This window comes from Equus quagga, chromosome 14 (assembly GCF_021613505.1).
Source record: "Equus quagga isolate Etosha38 chromosome 14, UCLA_HA_Equagga_1.0, whole genome shotgun sequence".
Classification (NCBI taxonomy): domain Eukaryota; kingdom Metazoa; phylum Chordata; class Mammalia; order Perissodactyla; family Equidae; genus Equus; species Equus quagga.
In genome coordinates, this window is record NC_060280.1 from 39178373 (window position 1) to 39198511 (window position 20139).

At 34.1% G+C, this 20139-nt stretch overlaps 1 protein-coding gene across 1 annotated transcript in view; it reads left to right on the forward strand.

The window, feature by feature from the left end:
• Positions 1–19601, forward strand: part of HIKESHI (heat shock protein nuclear import factor hikeshi) — a 37632-nt gene extending 18031 nt beyond the window's left edge. Inside the window, exons 3-5 of the mRNA XM_046684569.1 lie at positions 12572–12723; positions 18457–18575; positions 19520–19601. Of these exons, the coding sequence (XP_046540525.1) occupies positions 12572–12723; positions 18457–18575; positions 19520–19574 (326 nt within the window). The 3' untranslated portion in view covers positions 19575–19601. The remainder of the gene's footprint in view (positions 1–12571; positions 12724–18456; positions 18576–19519) is intronic.
• The last annotated feature ends 538 nt before the right edge of the window (positions 19602–20139 follow it).

The window sequence follows — 20139 nt, forward strand, 5'->3', positions numbered from 1 at the left end:
ACTTGATACTACATAAGAAATTAACAGAGCATATCCTCACCAATAATAACAGAGTAAGCCATGGGATCTTAGAATGGAAGGCCCTAAAATAATTTAATCTAATCCTTAACATTACTGTTAGGACTCTTGAGATCTAGAAAGTTTTAAAGTGTTCCTAAGGGGCAAGCCCCATGGCTGAGTGGTTAGGTTCGTGTGCTCCGCTTCAGTGGCTCAGGGTTTTGCTTGTTTGGATCCTGGGTGTGGACATGGCACCGCTCATCAGGCCATGCTGAGGTGGCGTCCCACATGCCACAACTAGAAGGACCCACAGCTAAAAATATGCACAACTATGTACCAGGGGGCTTTGGGGAGAAAAAGGAAAAGTAAAATCTTTTAAAGTGTTCCTAAAATAGAGTGGGGATTTGGATCCAGAGACTCAGATTTTTAGTTCACTATTCTAAGTGTAGTAGGTCTTTTCCCTTCCCAAAGTAGATTTAAGGAGAAAACTACATTCAAATTCCTTTCCACTGTTTTATATATATATATATATATATATATATATATATATATATAAATCTCATATGTTTGTAACTGCTGTTTTCTGCTATTTTTACTTAATATTTCATAATGGGTTATGAAATTTTGATGCGTTTAAAAAGTATTAAATGTTTAGTTTTTCCTTCTTGCCCTCCTTTCCTGTTAACCAAGTAAAATGAGAAACAGACACATTCTGGTCTTCAGATGGGCTAGAATGGGAACAGATGATATTTTTATGTTTATTTAAAAGGAAAAGATAGGGCTGGCCTGTGGTTAAGTCTGTGTGCTCTGCTTTGGTGGCCCAGCATTCACAGGTTTGGATCCTGGGTGTGGATCTACACACTGCTCATCAAGCCATGCTGTGGCATCATCCCACATTCAAAATAGAAGAAAATTGTCACAGATGTGAGCTCAGGGACAATCTTCCTCAAGCAAAAAGAGTAAGATTGGCAACAGATGTTAGCTCAGGGCCAGGCTTCCTCACCAAAAATGAAAGGTAACATGAGTTAAGAGGCTTTCACAAACACTGATGTAGAGCATATGGTCCTTCTTTCTACTTGTCGTAAATGGTAGTATAGGACTACATTTTGTTGTTGGGCATTTTGGCTTTTTTTTTTTTCACATCTCTGAACATACTTTAAATTTCCAGTTGTTTGTTGCTAATATGTAGAAGTGCAATTGATTTTTTTAAGACTTTATTTTTTTTTAGAGCAGTTTTAGGTTTACAACAAAATTGAGAGGAAGCTACATAGATTTCCCATATATCCCTGCCCCCACACATACATAATTTCCTCTGTTATCAACATCATTCACCAGAATGGTACATTTTTTGCCATGGATGAACCTACGTTGACACATCATAATTACCCAAAGTCCACAGTTTACCTTAGGGTTCACTCTTGGTGTTGTACATTCTATGGGCTTGAACAAATGTATAATGACATATATCCATAATTATAATATCATACAGAGTATTTTCACTGCCCTAAAAACCTGTGCTTTGTGTGCCCTGCCTATTCATCCCCATGCCTGCCACTCCCAGCAACCACTGATTTTTTTTATTGTCTCTCTAATTTTACCTTTACAGAATGTCATATAGTTGGCATCACATAGTATGAAGGCTTTTCATACTGGCTTTATTCACTTAGTAATACGCATTTAAGGTTCTTCCATGTCTTTTTGTGGCTTGATAGCTCATTTCTTTTTAGTGCTGAATAATAGTCCATTTTCTGGATGTACCACAGTTTATCCATTCACCTAGTGAAGGACATCCTTGGTTGCTTTCAAGTTTTGGCAATTATGAATAAAGCTGCTATAAACATCCATGTGTAGGTTTTTGTGTACACAGAAGTTTTCAGCTCCTTTGGGCAAGTACTAAGGAGTGGTATTGCTGGATCATATAGTAAGAGTATATTTAGTTTTGTAAGAAACTGCAAAACCGTCTTCCAAAGTGGCTATACCATTTTGCATTCACACCAGTAATATATGAGAGTTCCTGTTGCTCCACATACTTGCCAGCATTTCGTGTTGTCACACAATTGATTTTTGTATATTGACTTTGTGTCCTGAAAGATGAGGGAAAGGGTAACATATATTGGATATCTTGCTGAACTCCCTTATTAATTCTAGTAGATTCTTAGTAGTTTCTGTAGGTGATATGTCTGTGAAAAGGAATTTTTACTTCTTTCTTTCCAATTTTTATGCCTTTTATTTCTTTTTATTGCCTTATTGCATTGCCCAGGCCTTTGAGTACCATGTTGAATAGAATTAGGAGGGGTATAGTAAGGCATGAAAAAGAAGACATAAAAATTGTTCTCTCTTCCTTTGTTTTATGAGTGTGTAAGATCGATGAATTGGTCCTTTCATCAGTATGAAATGGCCTTTCTGATATGGTTAGGTTGAAAGTTTTATCTTACTTGTTTTTTTTTTCTTTTTTCCTTTTTTTTTGGGCCTTCTTTTGGACTGAGTATTTTTTTAATCTATATTTCTTCTGTTGGTTTTTTTGTTATACACCTTTACGTTGTCTTTTTGTAGTTCCTCTAGGGATTATGATATGCACTGTTAACTTTTCATAGTATACTATGAATTAATATGAAAAAATAAACATCTCTATTTGACACTTATGAACCTGGATTTGGTTTGTGTGTGTGTGTGAGTCAGAAAGACTGGCCCTGAGCTAACATCTGTTGCCAGTCTTGCTCTTTTTTGCTTGAGGAAGACTGTCGCTGAGCTAACACCTGTACCAATCTTTCTCTATTTTATGTGGGATGCCACCACAGCATGGCTTGAGGAGCCATGCTAGGTCCACGCCCAGGATCCAAACCTGCAATCCCCAGGCCGCCAAAGTGGAGCATGTGAACTTAACCACTATGCCACCAGGCCAGCCCCTGGATTTCGTCATTTTTATAGGGCTTCATCTCCAGTTTTCTTTGCTATCTCAGTCTACTTAGTGAAGTTATAAATATAATGCCAAAAACCTTGGGGCAAAAATCACATTTCGGTGATTTATTTTGATTTAAAGATCCTTTATCTCCAGTCTCATCGTCTTCACACCCAAGTTTCCCATTGCAACTCTTAATAGCATGTGAAAGAGTCAGATATGGATAGTAGGAAGCCAAAAGGTCTTTTATAAATACTCTGCATATTTTACCCAAAGTTCAGAATTTTCACATCCTTCAGAGCTGAATAGCAGAGGCAAAAAGGATCATTTATTCACGTTTGCTTTGACTTAATCTGGTCCAGAGAAATGTTTCATGATCAGGTCCAGGTTGTACTGGGAATTTTCTCAATGGACTGCATCTTTAATTTTCTCAGTGAAGTCTTTTGAGAGATAGGCAGCTTTTTAGATGTGTCTCCATCTCATTAACACAAAAGTATCAGTAATTAGAATTAGAAATCCATTTTCCTCATACACTTAAGTATTTCTTTCTAGTTCTGTATTATTGTCAGATCTTGCAGTGCTTTTTGAACTTTTTTCACAGTGCTTTTTGAAATTTTCTCTTAAAATGTCTTACCTGAGTTCTTAAAGGTACCTAGCATTACTAGTATCATTGAACTATAAGATGGTAAGCAAACTCAGCATTTATATAGTAGGTCCACTCAGTGCTGGTGTTCATTTATAACTTAAACATCTGTTAATACCTGTAACAACTATGAATAATGAGATGCCATGTAATGTTAACTTAAAGAAGTTCTCATTCACGATATATAAGGAACATGAGTACAGTATCTTTTAAATTAAAGTTTAAAATTTTGATTCTGAATTTGGAAGGGGGAAGCAATTTCTCTTACCAAAAATACGTAACTGAAACAATTTATATTATGCATATTTATGCACATTTATACATATGTGTGTCAAAGGTAAATATTTGTGGAGTTCATAGACTATTTGAAGAGTTTGTTTAAGCCACATCCACATAGTCTTTCATACACACAAAGTTCAATTTAAAACCTTCCTTTTCTCTGTAGGTTAACTATTTGTAAAGTATTTCAAGAGACAATGAGGAAATGGCTCAATGCCTCAGTCAGGGAGAATTCCAGTGACATCTGCAGTGGAGAATGGGAAACAGAAGAGGCCGAGATTGGAAGAGCAGGTGGGGGAGTAGGACATTAGGTCAGATATAATAACACTTATGTGGAACTTAAGTATTTTTTATTGTGTTTATAGAACTTTAATATGTGATTGTATTTAATAGAAGAATAAGAAATAGTTGATCAAATCACCTGTGGTATGAAGAAGAGGGATTATACATTTATATGAATAAAATAGAGTAATGAATGTGATAGAAATTTGTAGAACATTTTTGTTATGAGAACAGGCCAATATTTTATGTTTCAGGCCTTCAGAGTAAATTTGGCATCTTATGGTGGGGTTTTACTTTATTTTTTTTGGCCAACGCCCTACTATAAGGTAGTGTTAATTTGGAATGAAATTCTAAAAGTATCAGTTCTGATATTCAAAAAAATTTTTTGCATTTGGGATTTGAGACAACTTTATTTTGAAATAATTTTAAAATTAGAGAAAAGTTATAAGAATAGTATAAACAATTTCTTACCTTCTTGCCACACATTCATCAGTTTTGCTATATTTTATTTATCATTCTCTGGAGATCTATATATATGTGTGTGTGTATATATATTTTTTGAACCTTTTGAAAATAAGTTGTAGATTTCATACCCCTTTTCTCCTAAATACATCTGCATATATTTCCTAGAACAAGAGTATTCTCTTAGGGCTGCCCTGGTGGTGTAGTGGTTAAGTTTGCATGCTCTGCTTCGGCAGCCCGGGGTTTGTGAGTTTGGATCCCAAGTGTAGACCTACAAACCACTCGTCAAAGCCATGCTGTGGCAGCATCCTATATATGAAGTGGAGGAAGATTAGCATAGATGTTAACGCAACAGCAGTCTTCCTCAAGCAAAAAGAGGAAGATTGGCAACAGATGTTAGCTCAGGGCCAAGGTTCCTTACCAAAAAAACCCAAAACAAACAAACAAACAAAAGAGTATTCTCTTATATAATCACCGTATAATTATCAAATTTGGCAAATGTAACATTAATGCAGTACTCTTGTCTGTTGCACAGTCTGCATTACAGTTTTGCCAATTTTCCCAATAATGTCTTTTATAACGGTTATCCCCCACCCCCTGCCACCCATTTAGGGTCCAGTCAGAATCGTGCATTGCATTTATTTGCCGTACTTCTTTAGTCTTTAATCTGGCACAGTTGCTTAGCCTTTCTTGTCTTTCATGACAGTGATGTTAAAAATACTCATGAAAAAAGACTTTGCACCAAAGAGGAATTTTTAAGGAATGTTAAAATTAGAGTTTGTTGTAAATCATCATTTGAATTTCTTCTTTATAATTCTGCTCTTTTCTTTTTGGGCTTGCTGCCATGTTTTAATGTCATCGCTTTGGCTTTCTCTACACATGACTTGCATGGTCTCCTCTCATTTCATCTAGCTCAGTTGCCAGGAAGAAACTTTTAAACTTATTCTAGTTTTCATTTTAAAATTGGTTTGAACTTGTCAGGGAGATTAGAAAGGACAGAAAAAGTTCAAGATGCTACTATTAGTCTGTTCACATGAAGTGGAGCTAGTGAGCCAGAAGGGGAACCTTTTATTTCCTCACATTTCTTTTTTTTCCTAAAGATTGGCACCTGGGCTAACAACTGTTGCCAATCTTTTTTTTTTTTTTCCTGCTTTATCTCCCCAAACCCCCCCTGTACACGGTTGTATATCTTAGTTGCATGTCCTTCTAGTTGTGGGATGTGGGATGCCGGCTCAACGTGGCCGGCCGAGCAGTGCCATGTCCGTGCCCAGGATCTGAACCCTGGGCCGCCGCAGCGGAGCACGCGAACTTAACCACTCGGCCAGGGATCCGGCCCCTACTTCCTCACATTTCTTGACTTGCTTTCTTTAATAACTTATTGTGAAGGAAGTAATGAATAAAATCAGTTAAGAGTTTATACCACAGAATTTGGTATAAACAGGTAGGGTAATGAACTGGAATGAGCATCAGCTTTAGAGCTTGATAGACCTGTTTCAAATTCCAGTGATACTTATTACTAGCTGTGTAGTCTTGACCAAGTTATTTAACCTTAGAAGAGAATTCAGGTAAATTGGGGATAGTATCTACAGTGCAGGTGTTTTTGTGAGCATTAGAGATACTGAATGCAAGATGCATAGTGATGCGTGGCACACAGTTGGTGCTCAAGAAATGGTTATTATATTCTTATAAAATCATAGAAGGACAGCTCTAGGGGGGATATTAAAAATCACCCAGATAATGAAACGTGTTTAGAAAGTTTAAATAACGGTTACTGCTCCATTACGGTGTAGACTCTTTGAGAGTAGGGACTGTTTTTATTTTACTTCATATCCTTTAGAATGTATAGAGCACAATGATGGACTTTAGATACTTGGTAAATATTACTTGTTTAAATACATTTCAGACATTCAAATTCTAGGCATATTACAATGTCAGGTGAGTTATCATTTTTATCTGGTTTAAAATAGTTATTTTTGATAAACCTTGGAGAGTCACATAGCTCTTACAATATGCATTAGCGAAAAATGTAATTTTCAGGCTTGTCAGGCTATCAATAGAGATGAAACCGAGAGGCTTTAGAAATATATATATGACTTCTAAATATTTACATTCAATGCTAAGAAGGCTTTTAAGCAGGGATAATTAAGCTTTTTTAATGTAGTTTTTTTTAGCGTATGTCATATTCAGTTGCCACTTCATAGTGAATTATTTATCTTTGGCATAGCTGTTTTCTTTAGTCCTCATCTCTTTGCTGCCATGCACACCTACAATATCTTAACCAGTGGACTCAGTTTTAGTTTTTGAGTTTATTTTTTGGGCACTTAAAACTCTTAGAAAGATTGATATTTCGTCAGTTTTATTCTTTTTTAGTGGTCTCCCAAAGAACAGAGAAAACATTTACTTATATATTTTTTAAACTCATTCTTACAGTTACCATATGGGTCCACTGGACCATTTTATAAATCTAAGATGCATTTGGGGATATTAGTGATCTTACTTTTCCTATATCTTGAAACATTTTGCTATTTATCCCAGGAATTATGTCATCATTATTCTCAACTATGCAAAAAAAAGGCTGAAATAATAAGAAAAAGGAAGAATGACGGAATTACTTACAGGAGAGTTTGGCAAACATTTTTATAAAGGGTAAGATCGTAAATATTTTAGGCTTTGTGGGCCACATATGTTCTCTGTGGCATATTCTTCTTTAAACAACCCTTTAAAAATGTAAAAACCATTCTTAGCTCCCAAGTTATACAAAAATAGGTTGTGGGCCAGGTTTAGCTTGTGTACCTTAGTTTGCCACTGCATTATCCTATAGTTTTCATATTGCATCGTCCAAAGGATTATGTCATCTTTCAAGAAGTATAAAAGACTAGAGACACCATCTTTATTTTCTGCTTTTTGCTTTTATTGAACAGAATTTTGAGTTCATATTTTTCGTATTTTGTTCATAATGGCAAAGAGAAGAAAATTGACAGAGGAATAAACTTCACAATTATTGCATGAATCAAAAAATGAATACAAAGAAGCAAATAGCAGCATTCTAGACTCTAATGATGATGGGAAGTTGATCATAGAATCAAAATCTCAGACTGTGAATCTTCACATGATGATCTCTTAGGTGAATTTTCTCAAACTAAAAAATTGATGATTGAATAGTATATTTCTAAGGACCAAAAGAAAATATGGTATTCTTACCTATTTAGTCATTCAACAGGAGGAATTAATCATACAATATTTTGTGACAAAATCTTGGACATGTAGTAAAATGATGTGTGCTGGTATTCTTTCATCTCGTATGTTTGTGCCCCAAAATGATACAGTTTGTAAGTGGACATTGCTGAAAGTGGATGTGAATACAAAGGTGATTAGAAGGCAATAGGTGTAGAAATGAAAAAAATTAATTGTATTGATTATTCTAAATAATGTTTATAAATCTAAAAATGACAATGTTTTGCAAATGATGGATCAAAGAAGATGACCATCCTCTTTTCAACAAATTATGAGCCATTATAGTTTTAAGGTTTCAGGTATTTCATTTTGACAATGCAATTGCCAGAAAAAGAACCACAAGTAATGATAAGCTAGAACCTGTTAGAGGTGTGTTTAAAATCAGAAATCAGATGTATAAGATGGATACGTTACACATTTATCCATGACAGTTGGTTAACAGTTGTATTCAGAGAATGTGGCCCATTTTGGCTATTTATAACTTAAAAACCAGGAAAATGTGGGAAGTGTAGAATGAATATTTAGGTTTGCTGTACTTCAATATTTACTAAAATTCTAATAAAGTTGTTTTTCACTATCTCTTTATTCTTCTGAACATTTTTTGTAAAATGAGTTAAAATGTGTATTTTTTAAAAAGAGTCTTTTAGACTCCAATCGTAAATGATGATTGCTTTTCCTTGTATAACAACAGTAAAGGACTAGTTTCCTGGAGGATTTCTTCTTCTGAGTTGTGCCTTGTATTAGGCTCTTGACTTACATTGAAGAGGGACACTTTGAGAAACAGCCTTAAAAATTTGCTGCTGCTTTTATTATTGGAATGTTATCGAGGACTTTATCTAATATATGTCAGGTCAGATGTTTTACTTTCTCTGCTGTTTTTCTATTTTTTATTTATTTTTAAAAATTTTTTACTGAGGAAGGTTTGTCCTATGCTAACATCAGGTGCCAGTCTTCCTTTTTTTTGTATATGAACTGCCACCACTGCATGGCCACTGACAGAGGAGAGGTGTAGGTCTGGATCCAGGAACCAAACTTGGGCTGCCGAAGTAGAGCGCACCAAACTTAACCACTAGGGCACTGGGGCTAGCCCTAGTTTTAAATTTTTTCATGATAAGACTCAGTGTAACTGATCTTGTCTTTCTTTTTGCTTTGGCTGTCATGAATTCAGATCCAAAATTAAACACTAACTGTAAGTTTGTGTATTATGTTCCAGTGTTTTTTCCTAGTGTTTTATTTTATGGTTTGCAGACAAGACCCTTTGTACTTGGAGGGTATCAACTATGTGTCAAGCCCATTTTGAAAATAAGTGACTAAGGAATGATTTAATTGCACAGTGGATTTCTTTGAAAATATAAAGATCGCTGAAGACTTTTGAGTCTTTTTTTTCTCATAAATTGTCTTAGTCCCAGAAAATTTTAAAATGAAGAAGCCAGAATGTTTCCTTAGTCTCATCTCTTACAATGGCAGTTTTGCTTAGGGGCCTCATTCATTTGCCAAGAGGTTGTGTGTGATAAGAGATGGAAGTTAGAGATGACAAGCCTTTCTGCTTGGGCAGATCATTTCCTGAGTAGTTATAACTAAGACAATGGAAGGTTGTATTGAATCTCTTTCCTCAATTGAGATCACTGGAGCCTGTTATGCAGACAAATAGCAATGCATTTTCTGGACTTAGCATAATTCTAGGTTTAAAACAATTAAAATGATTGGGTAAGGAATTCCAAAAGTCCATCCCTCCATAAAAGCAACAACAACAGAAAAACTGGCAAAAACTGTCAAAATCAACTTTTTCAGGACTCTGGAAACTAACCAAAATCCTGTGGCAACCAAGGGAACATTTAATCAAGAAAAACCACTGAATTTTGTTAAGAACAGTGAGCTTTTTGGCATTTTAACTTTCCCTGGTCCCATCAGCTCAGTGATAGCCTTGAAAATAACAGCCTGTGTTCTTGGTACTGGTACTGGTACTAGAGGGAGCAGAGTGAACCTCATTCACAATGAATTTTAATTAACTTGTTTTGCTCTGTCTGGGTGGCTCCTTGGAAGACTGATTCAAAAGACTTGCCTTTATTTCACCTAACTTGGAACTCTTCCAGTGCTAAAGTGACTATCCTGGGAGTATTTTTCAAAAATATTTCCAGGCAAATGTATTAGTCACTGCTGCCTCAGTTATAATGGAATGAACAGAAATTGTCCCTAGGAAGCGTAGACATAGGACTTAATAGTCAAAGACTTTTAAGTACACTGTCTCAAATATGCTCAAAGAGCTAAAGGAAACCAGCAGAATAATGTATCATCAAATAGAGAATATCATAGAGAAATTATAAAAAGGAACTAAAATTATGGAGCTGAAAAGTACAGTAACAAATGAAAAATTCACTAGAGGATTTCAATAGCAGATTTGGGCAGAAGAAAGAATCAGTGAACTTGAAGATAGGTCAACTGAAATATCTAGTTTGAAGAGCAGAAAGGAAAAAGAATGAGGTAAAATGAACAGAGTCTTAGAGACCTATGAGATACCATCAAGTATGCCAACATAGACATAATGAGAGTCCCAGAAGGAGACGAAAGGGGTGGAAAGAATATTTGAAGAAATAATGTCCTAAAACTTTGTAAATTTGATGAAAAACGTTAATCTACACACTTAAGAAGCTCAACGAACTTTGAGTAGGATAAACACATTGAGACATGTAAGAAACTGCAAAAGACAAAGCACCTTGAAAGCAGCAGGAGAAACAACTTATCACATACAGGGATCCTTGATAAGATTACATCTAATTTCTCATCAGAAACAATGGAATCCAAAAGGCAGTGGGATGACATATTTAAAGTACGGAAAGAAAAAAGTTGTCCATCAAGAATGCTCTGTCTATCAAAACTATCCGTCAGAAATAAAGGAGAAATGAAGACATTTCCAGATAAACAAAAACTGAGACAGTCATTGCTAGAAGACCTACCCTATAGGAAATGCCAAAGGGAGTCCTTCAAGCTGAAATGAGAGGACATGAGACAGTAATTCAAATTCATTTGAAGAAAAAAGAAGACAGGTAAAGGTAACTACATAGGTAATTATAAGAATCAGTGTTAATGTACATTTTGTTTGTAACTCCTTTGTTTCCTATCTGAAATAAAAAACAACTGCATAAACCAAAAACTCTGGGTCTGTTTATGGGTGTACTATGTATAAAGATGTAATTTGTGACAATAACAACATAAGGGAGAGAAGGAATTATGTGGGAGCAAAGTTTTTGTATGCTATTGAAATTAAATTGCTATTAATCCAAACTAGGTTGTTATAAATTAAGATGTTAATTATAATCCCTAGTGCAGCCACTAAGAAAATAACAAAAAATATCTAGTAAAAGAAATGATAAGAGAATTAAAATGGTACACTAGCAAGTATCTATTTAACACAAAATTAAACTCTCCAGTAAAAGGCAGAGATTTGCAGAATGGCTAAAAAACATGATCTAACCATTGATTCAGAGATACAGATTGGTTGAAAGTAAAGGATGAAAAAAGATAAATGCAAACAGACAACCAAAAGAGAGCTGAAGTGGCTATAGACAAATCATCAAGGAAATAGAAGGCTTGAATAATACTATAAACCAACCAGACCTAATAGATATATATAGAACATTCTACCTAACTACAGCAGAATACATGTTCATCTCAAGTGAACATGAATATTTCTTTAGATAGACCATATGTTAGGCCACAGAAAAAGTCTCAATATATTTTAAAAGAGTGTTCTCTAACCACATTTATAGAAATTAGAAGTAACGGAAGTAAATCTGGAAAATTCACAAATATGTGGAAATTAAATAAAACAATTTAAAAATACTGAAAATAAACTAGTCGTGTTTAGTGAGGTGTGTATGTGTGTATATTTTTAAAGCACAGAAAAATACATCTATAAGTTTTTATTCGTATGCTTGAAAATTTCAGAAAAGTTTTGGTACTTGCAAGGAGTGTTCTAGTTATTAAGAATGTGTATTGTCCCACGTATTTGTTCTTCAGTATTTGTTTAAACATTTTATGGTCATATAAAAACAGCAGATAACCCAAAAATCTATTCATTGTATGAATTTTTTTCCTTTCTCAGACTAGCTTTTCTGATTATGTCTTATGTGGATTAGTAAAATTGACTTATGTTTCCCATGTATAAGTTAGCTGGCAGTTACAGGCTCAGATGTATAATTGATATATTTTTTATACATATGATATATTATAAAGGGGAAAGTTATTAAATATTTTTCATGAATAAGCTGCAAATTTCTTTATTGCCTGTTTGATAACATCATCAATTACTGAGTGGAGTGATCCATGACATTTAGTAAAATATACCATGTCTTTTATCAGTAATAATGGCAATTTAAAGATCTTTCTTTAGTGGAATATTCAGAAAATGTTAAAACTAATTCTAAAAATCTTTAAAAATATCCTTCCCTCAGAGTTAGCATTGAGAATCTTTTATCTAATTAATGCTTATTCATTTATTTTTCTCTTTTTCTGTTAATTTCCATTTCTAGCTCAAGTAATTTTAATATGTTTTAGAAAAGTAACAGCTATTTTTCTGGTGGGAATTTTAGTTTTCTTATTCTTTGTTAAGATAGTAAAAACTAGGTAGCCTTTTGCATTTATTTGAAAAGAAACAAGTTTTGATCTAACAGAACTTTTTAGTGCATATGGATTGGAGGTTCTTCACATATTTACAAAGTAATTTTTATGGATACAAGTTAAACTTGAAATATGTGGCACATGTTAATTTCTTTCAGGAGAAGGAAGCCAACACCCTTTTGGAGCCATGAATATTGTCCGAACTCCATCTGTGGCTCAGATTGGAATTTCAGTGGAATTATTGGACAGTCTGGCTCAGCAGACTCCTGTAGGTAATGCTGCTGTATCCTCAGTTGACTCATTCACTCAGGTAATGCAGTGCACATTTCATTATTTTCTAGAATAATTTAAAAATCATATTCTATACTTTAAAAATTAGCCTCTTGGTAGAAAACATGTAAAAATGAAGGTAAACATATATGTCATAAGTTATTGGCTTCCATGGATGTTTTCAGTTTGTCTGTTTCTCTATAGATATTTAAAATTTTATAAATACTTTGATGAGATTTATGTTTTTATGGTGATAAAATAGCTTAAAGTGATTTTTAAAAATAGATTTAAATAGGAACTTTTCTTCTTTCTCTCCCACAATTATTATGCTGAGCTGTGGGTGTATAGTTGTGAACCTGATAAACAAGATCCTTGTCCTCGTGGAGCTTAAAGTGACATAATCCAAAAGGGTTGACTTTCAACCTCTGTATGGCCAAGTCCTGAAGGGGAGAATGATCTAGGGAGAGGTATAGCTAGTGCAAAGTCCCTAAGGAAAAAATCTGTTATGTTTGAAGAATAACACGAAGGTCTTTGTGGCTGGAGTAGAGTGAGCAAGAGTGAGAGATGGGAGATGAGGTCAGAGATTATGGGGAAATGGCTGCAGGATAAATCATAAGGGAACTCATTGGGTTTTATAAGGCTTATATATTCTTATAATTCTTGATAGTGACTTGAACTAGGGGGTATAGGGAGCTGGAAGTGGAGGTGATGAAAAGTACTTAATTTCTGGAGATAATTTGAAGATGGAGCCAGTAGTGTTTCATGGTGTGGATCACATTTGAGGTTTGAGATAGAGAGAGACATCTATGGCTCCAAGGATGTTGCCTCAAGGAACTGGAACACAGGAATATTGTGAAAAGAACAGGTGTGGTCTGGGAGTAGAATCAGAAGTTGGATTTTGGTTGTACTGTGTTTGGGATGCCTGTTAAGTATTCAACTGGAGATGACAAGTCTAGAGTTCAAGAGAGGTCTCAGATACAGATAAAAATCTGGGAGTCATCAGTGTAGAGATGGTATGTAAAGTTGTGTGTGTGGCGGGGGGCGGGTTGTGGCCACTAGAGAAGTAACCGTAAATAAAAAAGTTGGCCGGTGACTGAGCTTGGGGCTGTTTCAAAGTTGAGCTTAAGAGATGGGGAGAAATAAAAGAAAAGGAGCAGCCTAATGGAGGAGGAGACCCCAAAAGTGTTGTTTTGAAAGCCAAGCAAAGACTGGCTTTTGAGAAGGAAGAAGTGATTAATACTATCACGCTGCTGATGCATCAAGTAAGATGAGGGCTAAGAATTAACTATTGGATTCAGCCAAGGTAGAAGTCATTAAAGACTTTGATGAGAGTTCAGAGAGGTGGAAGGGGAGTTTGGAGGGAGTTTGAGCATTGGAGAGGAGGAAATATAAATGATACCAAACCTCTTAATCTCAGGTTTGTGTGCTAGATGTGCAATAAGCCAGTCACTGAGACACCAGTGCTTGGAGGTAGAGAAAGGTTTATTTGAATTGGCCAAACGATAAGGTGGGTGGATAGGTTCTCTCAAATCTGCCTTAATGAAAAAAGAAAGCAGGGGGTCTTTACAGAGCTAAAGGGCTTGGGCTGAGGAGTTTTGGAAAAACAAATGGGGTCTGTTTCTTTCACTCCAGGTAAGGCCTTGGGCAACCAGACTTCTGGGCACCGGTGCAGTTGGGAGCTGGTTATCTGGTGGTTGTAACTTCCTTAAAGGCATTCTTTTTCCTGTGCAAAACAAGCTTATAAATCCTTGTGACCCTTGGGTCACCTCTCAGGTTAAACAAGAAAACAGCAAATTAACAAGTTTATAAAGATGTGTGGATTAACTTCTTTTCATCTGTGTCTGTGTTGGGAACAAGGTCAAAGGATAACCATGTTCTTATTGAATATTTATGGTAACCCTCAGGTACCCAGCTTCAGAAACAGTGGATATAGATGACACTTGATGAGTGTTGTAAAGAACAGCAGATAAATGGTTTGGTTGCTTGAGGGGGCTGTGAGGACAAGGAATTATTATTAGTATTATTTTTACCTTTTTTCTTGTTTTTAATGGGAGATATTACTTCATGTTTGACTGACAGGAATGAAGCGTTGGAAAGAGAAAAATTGATGATGAGAGAGAGTGGGGAGAATTGCGTAAATGCTGTCCTTGAGTAGGAAATGGGAGCGCATTTGTAGGTGTTCATTTTAAATAGGATAATGGACAGTATTTATAGTAATGGATGTGTTAGTATAGATGCAGGACATTGGTAAATGTGGTGATGAGAACTTGTGCAAATTCTCTCTTGATTCCTTCACTTGGCTCGATGAAATAGGAAGCAAGATCATCAGCTAAGATTGAGGGAAAAGGGAGTATTGGAAATTTAAATAAAAGGGGGTATTAAGTAAGTTCTCCAGGAGGAGCATGAATGGACTAGGGAAACCTGATGGGTGTGCTGGGCAGCATGCTCTTGAGCGTTGTGGCCATGAATTTAAAGGTAGACTTGTCACATGATCTTTTGAGAATGAACTGAATTAGGAATGACAGTCTGGGTCTTAAAATTTTTTTTCAGTAATTTTTAAAATAAACTTCTGTACTTAAAAAAACAAGTTGTAAAAATACTTACAATGTCCCATATAGACTGTATTAGAAAAATGTCTGGAAAATATATACCAAAGTGATGTTATCCCTGGAGAGGGAGTGGAAGACTTTTTGTTCTATATATTTATAAATTATGAGCTTTTTTATAAAGCATGTATTTTTTATTAAACTTTCTTTTATGAAATATTTTAAATATATAGAAAAGTACATTCCACAAGTATTTATTGTGTACGTACTGTGTGCCAGGCATTTTATAAGCACAAATAGATAAAAATAGGTAGACGAAATAAAACCTGTCCTCTTTATAGTGGGGTATATACGAAGACTTCCAGGTATCTTCCAGCTAGATTTAACTGTTACATTTTGCCATATTTACTACTAATTTAAAACAGTAATAAAGTATTACAAATAGAGCCCACTGCTCTCCACTTCTCTTTGCTTTCCTCTCCAGGTAGCTAATCTAAGTTTATATATCTTTCCTGTCTATATTTTATACTTAAACAAAATCATATGTGTCCACAAAATTTGTATAGTACTATTTGTGTATGTGTTTAAACATGTTTCTAATTTATACTCTTAGTTACTCTTATTTCATTTAATTTTTTATCAGTACTACATGTACATGGTTTAAAAAGTCAAATAGTTTTACGTGCAAAACAGCTGTCCTCTGTTATACCTGTTATATTCAGCTCTTATTCTCCTTCTCAGAAGCAATCACTTTCAACCTCCCCCTCATTTTTTTTTTTACCTATTTCTTCTCGTATTTACTTCCATGTGTCAGCAAAATACTTGCTTAATCTGTTCTTTGTTAATTTATCTACTGTGTTTTCTGTCGACGTAACCGATGTATAACATGATTAGCTCTCTTACTCCCCTGCTGCCTGATATAAACAGACATCTTTTCTCCCCACCTTTCCAGTATAGATTTTTGTTAAATTAATATTCAAAGTTTTCAATATTATGACCAGGTAAATATTTTTCAGAACTGAGCCGTGTGTAGTGCTATGAGTATATTTCCTTTCTTATATAACTTTACATTTTTCCTGGTTAATAAATGCCTCATTTTTTCTTTTGCATGGACTTTTGTTTCCATTTCTAATTTATGCCCAAACTCTGCCAAGTGTAAATTCCCATTCAGTATATTTAAATATAGCAATTTTAAATTTGTTTTGGAAACATACCTCTTGGAACTCTCCTTTCACTTTTTTCTGTTTTTTCACTTTTTTCTATTGTGGACTGATTATTCTCTGGGTCTGTTGCATAACTGTAGTCAAGGTATTACTTTCTTGCACCATTACTGTAGAAATTTCTTATATTTCTCTATGTTGAATCCCTTGTTTTCTGGTTCCTCAATTTTTCATTCCTGTTGATTTACTCTTTTATATGTTTTAAAAATGGATATAATGGTGTCATACTGTACAAACTTCTGCAACTAGCTGTTCACTCAACATTACTTTTAAGATTTATCTGTGTTGATACATGGAGTAGATCCAGTTTGTTTTAATTGTTGTATAGTATGCCATTGTATGAATGAGCCACAGTTTGTTTTTTCATTTCCATATTGATAGATGTTTATATATTCTCACTAATATTTATCAGAGCTTAGATTTTTGCCAAGCTGATGGGTGAAATTAGAATATCACTATTGTTTTGGTTTGTATTTCTTGACTGCTAGAGAAGTTTTGAGCATCTTTTCATATTTTGGCCTGCATTTGTATTTTCTTTCATTGAAATTGACTATGTATTTTGCCGAAATATATAGCCCCATTAATTGAATAGTTAGTCCTTTTTTTTTTTTTAACCCTGAGTAATAATAGCATCTTTGTTATGTATCATGTTGTCACATATGCTTAGTTTTGTTTCTAGGCTCTCTCTTTTATTCCAGTTCATTTATTTGCCTGTCCCTTAGCCAGTAAAAGTCTTAATATTTAGTAGGCCAAGTCCCTCCTCCTAGTCATCAAAATAGGTTTAGGTATTCTTCATAATAATTTTAGTATCAGCTTGTCAAATCCTATGAAAAACTTTGCTGAAATTTAGTTGGAAATAACGTTGGTTTTATAGGTTTAATTTGGGAAGAATTGCTGACATTACTACATTAACCCTTCCCATCTGTGAATGTGTTATATCTTTCCAGTGAATATGGTATATATAGGTCCTTTCATTTGTTTTCTTTCCTGTCGAGACAGTCTTAAAATATTTCCCACAAAAGTCTTATTATCATCTTCTCTTAGCATTTTTCCTGGTTATCTTACAGACTTTGTTTCTATTCTGAATTGGATCTTTTTAAGTTACATTTTTAAATTTTTTGTTGTTAGTATGGAGAGTTTCTGTTGATTTTTTTTTTTGCCTGATATTGTTCTTTTAGTTAGTGCTCTTCCTGAAATCTGATATTAGTTCAAGCACCTTAATGGTATAGTCTCTTGGATTAAATTACCGTGATATTGTTAAACAAATAAAAACCCTAATAAGACATTTCCTCTTTCTAGTTTGGTGTTTCTGAGCAAGTGATGTTGGGAAGATTATTTCTGGGTGAATATAAGGTAGTAGTATCTTTAGTAGATCATTTACTTTTGGGTTTAGTGCTTAATTCCATTTGAATCAGTTTGCTTCCAGCTTCTACCAGGGAGACTTGGAAGATGTTAGTGAATTTGTCCATTTGAGGGTAAATGAGAAGAAACAGGCCTGGAGAATAGAGGAAGTGGAATAGTACCACCTTTCTCTTCTTTACAATTGATGGCAAGGAACCAGTTGCTCTTTTATTATAGTTAAGCTTTTCTCTTCCTGGCAAGAAAAAGACTTCTTAGAGATGGTTACTATTTTATATGAGAAAATTGATTTGAGGAGGGTGGTATTTGAGGAGAGAGGTATAGTTGATAGTGAGGTGGAGATAAAAGAAGATATTTTCAAGGAAAAACATTTTTTTTTTTTTTTTACCAAAATGAATGTTAGGAATTTAAAATATTTGGTAATCACAGAAATTCTTTGAGCTATAAAGAAAATACTAAAGGCAGATTATTATGATTTTGTGCCATAATGTCATTTTATGACTTCCTTTAACCTTCAGCATTAAGACTGTATTAGAACTCATGATCCTTAAAACCAAGATAGTGTGAGAACATTTTAAGTTAAAAATATTAAGGTCTAAGTGGAGTATTTAGTATAAGCCGTTAATCTATTCAATATTAACTTTTCAGTTCACACAAAAGATGTTGGACAATTTCTACAATTTTGCTTCATCATTTGCTGTGTCTCAGGCCCAGATGACACCAAGTCCATCTGAAATGTTCATTCCGGCAAATGTGGTTCTGAAATGGTATGGGGCATTTTGTATCTCTAATATTAAGGTTTTTAGTAACCATATATATTTTTTGCCTATGAATGTATTTCTTCTTTGACATTTAAACATATTCTTTTACTGTGGACATCAGCATACATTAATGTTTGCATGCCATTAAAAAGTATGTACTAGAGAGTTCAGATTAGGAATGGTTCTTACCCTAAATATTCTGTTATATAGTAGCCATCTTGAATTTATAAAGACAGGAAAATATAATTGCTTATGTTTTAGGGACCACAATTAAGGATTGTACATTTTTTAATATTTTGAATTATGAGTACCATATGAGACTTGAAATATCAATCAAAACTTGTTATTATAAGTTTAGAAAGTCTTGATCTGAAATACACATGCGTATGGTATCAGGGTGGTTTATACTGCGCTCTGTAAATGAATGATTAATAAATCTATTTCCCCAGCTTTCCCATGTTTCTGTTTTATACGTTTTTCTTTTCACTTTGAATATCCCAGAGGTGGGGGAATGCATAGGGAGAGTTTGTTAGAAGTGGTAGCATGGTGTAAGCATGGATGGCACTGGAATGTATTAGGATTGAGCTTTGTTACAATGTAGCGATGTGACCTTGAGCAAATTACTCATATCTACTTATCTATAAAATGAGGGAGGAGGAGTTAGATTTGATTTTTTTCTTAGGTCTCCTCTAGCTCTCAGATTTGCAGAAGATAAACAATTAATAAAACTTATTATGATTTGTACTCTCTGATATAAGCCAGTCCTTAAATCTTATAAAAATTCTTTTTATAAGAATAATTAAACTTTCAGATTAACTTTTCAGCTTTTTAGATTTTTTTATGTTAGCTTTTTAGGAATGACACATAAAGTTGTTTGCTTTTTGTAAGTCATTTGACAGATTATGAAAGATTATATTTTAATTTTCGTATAAATGTTTTTTCTTTTGTAGGTATGAAAACTTTCAAAGACGACTAGCACAGAACCCTCTCTTTTGGAAAACATAATTTGAATAAAATAATTTTTAATGATTCTGAACTTTGTCATGTTTTGAAGATAAGTGACTCCATTTAAAAGGATGAAGTCAAAAGGATCATGAAGCCTAAGTTTAAAAACTGCTTAGTGACTGTGAAGTTTAATTAAAATCTTTATAAAAAATTAAAAACATTGAAAAATGAAAATATTTCTCATTAATGACTTTTTCTCCCTTAAGCTTAAAATATTATTCAGAGGCGAAACATTTTGTTTTGGCTATGATTCATTTTTTACTTAAAAATAAAGCATATTCACAACAGTAGTGTGCCGAATGCTATTACATTTATAATCTTTCATTTATTTTTATGGTGGTTTGCTAGAGTAGTTAACTTAAAACAAACTGTATCAAAATTTGGAAAAACAAATCAAGTATACATTTTTACATATGGAGAAATTATTTTCAGTTAATATTTCCTAAGAGTACAAATTTTTCAATTAACACTGGTTGGCTGTCAGCTTTTATATCTGCAAATTCATATATTTTTATTTGTTTAATAAAATTGCCATGATTAATACTGATGAGGTTTTATTTAATAC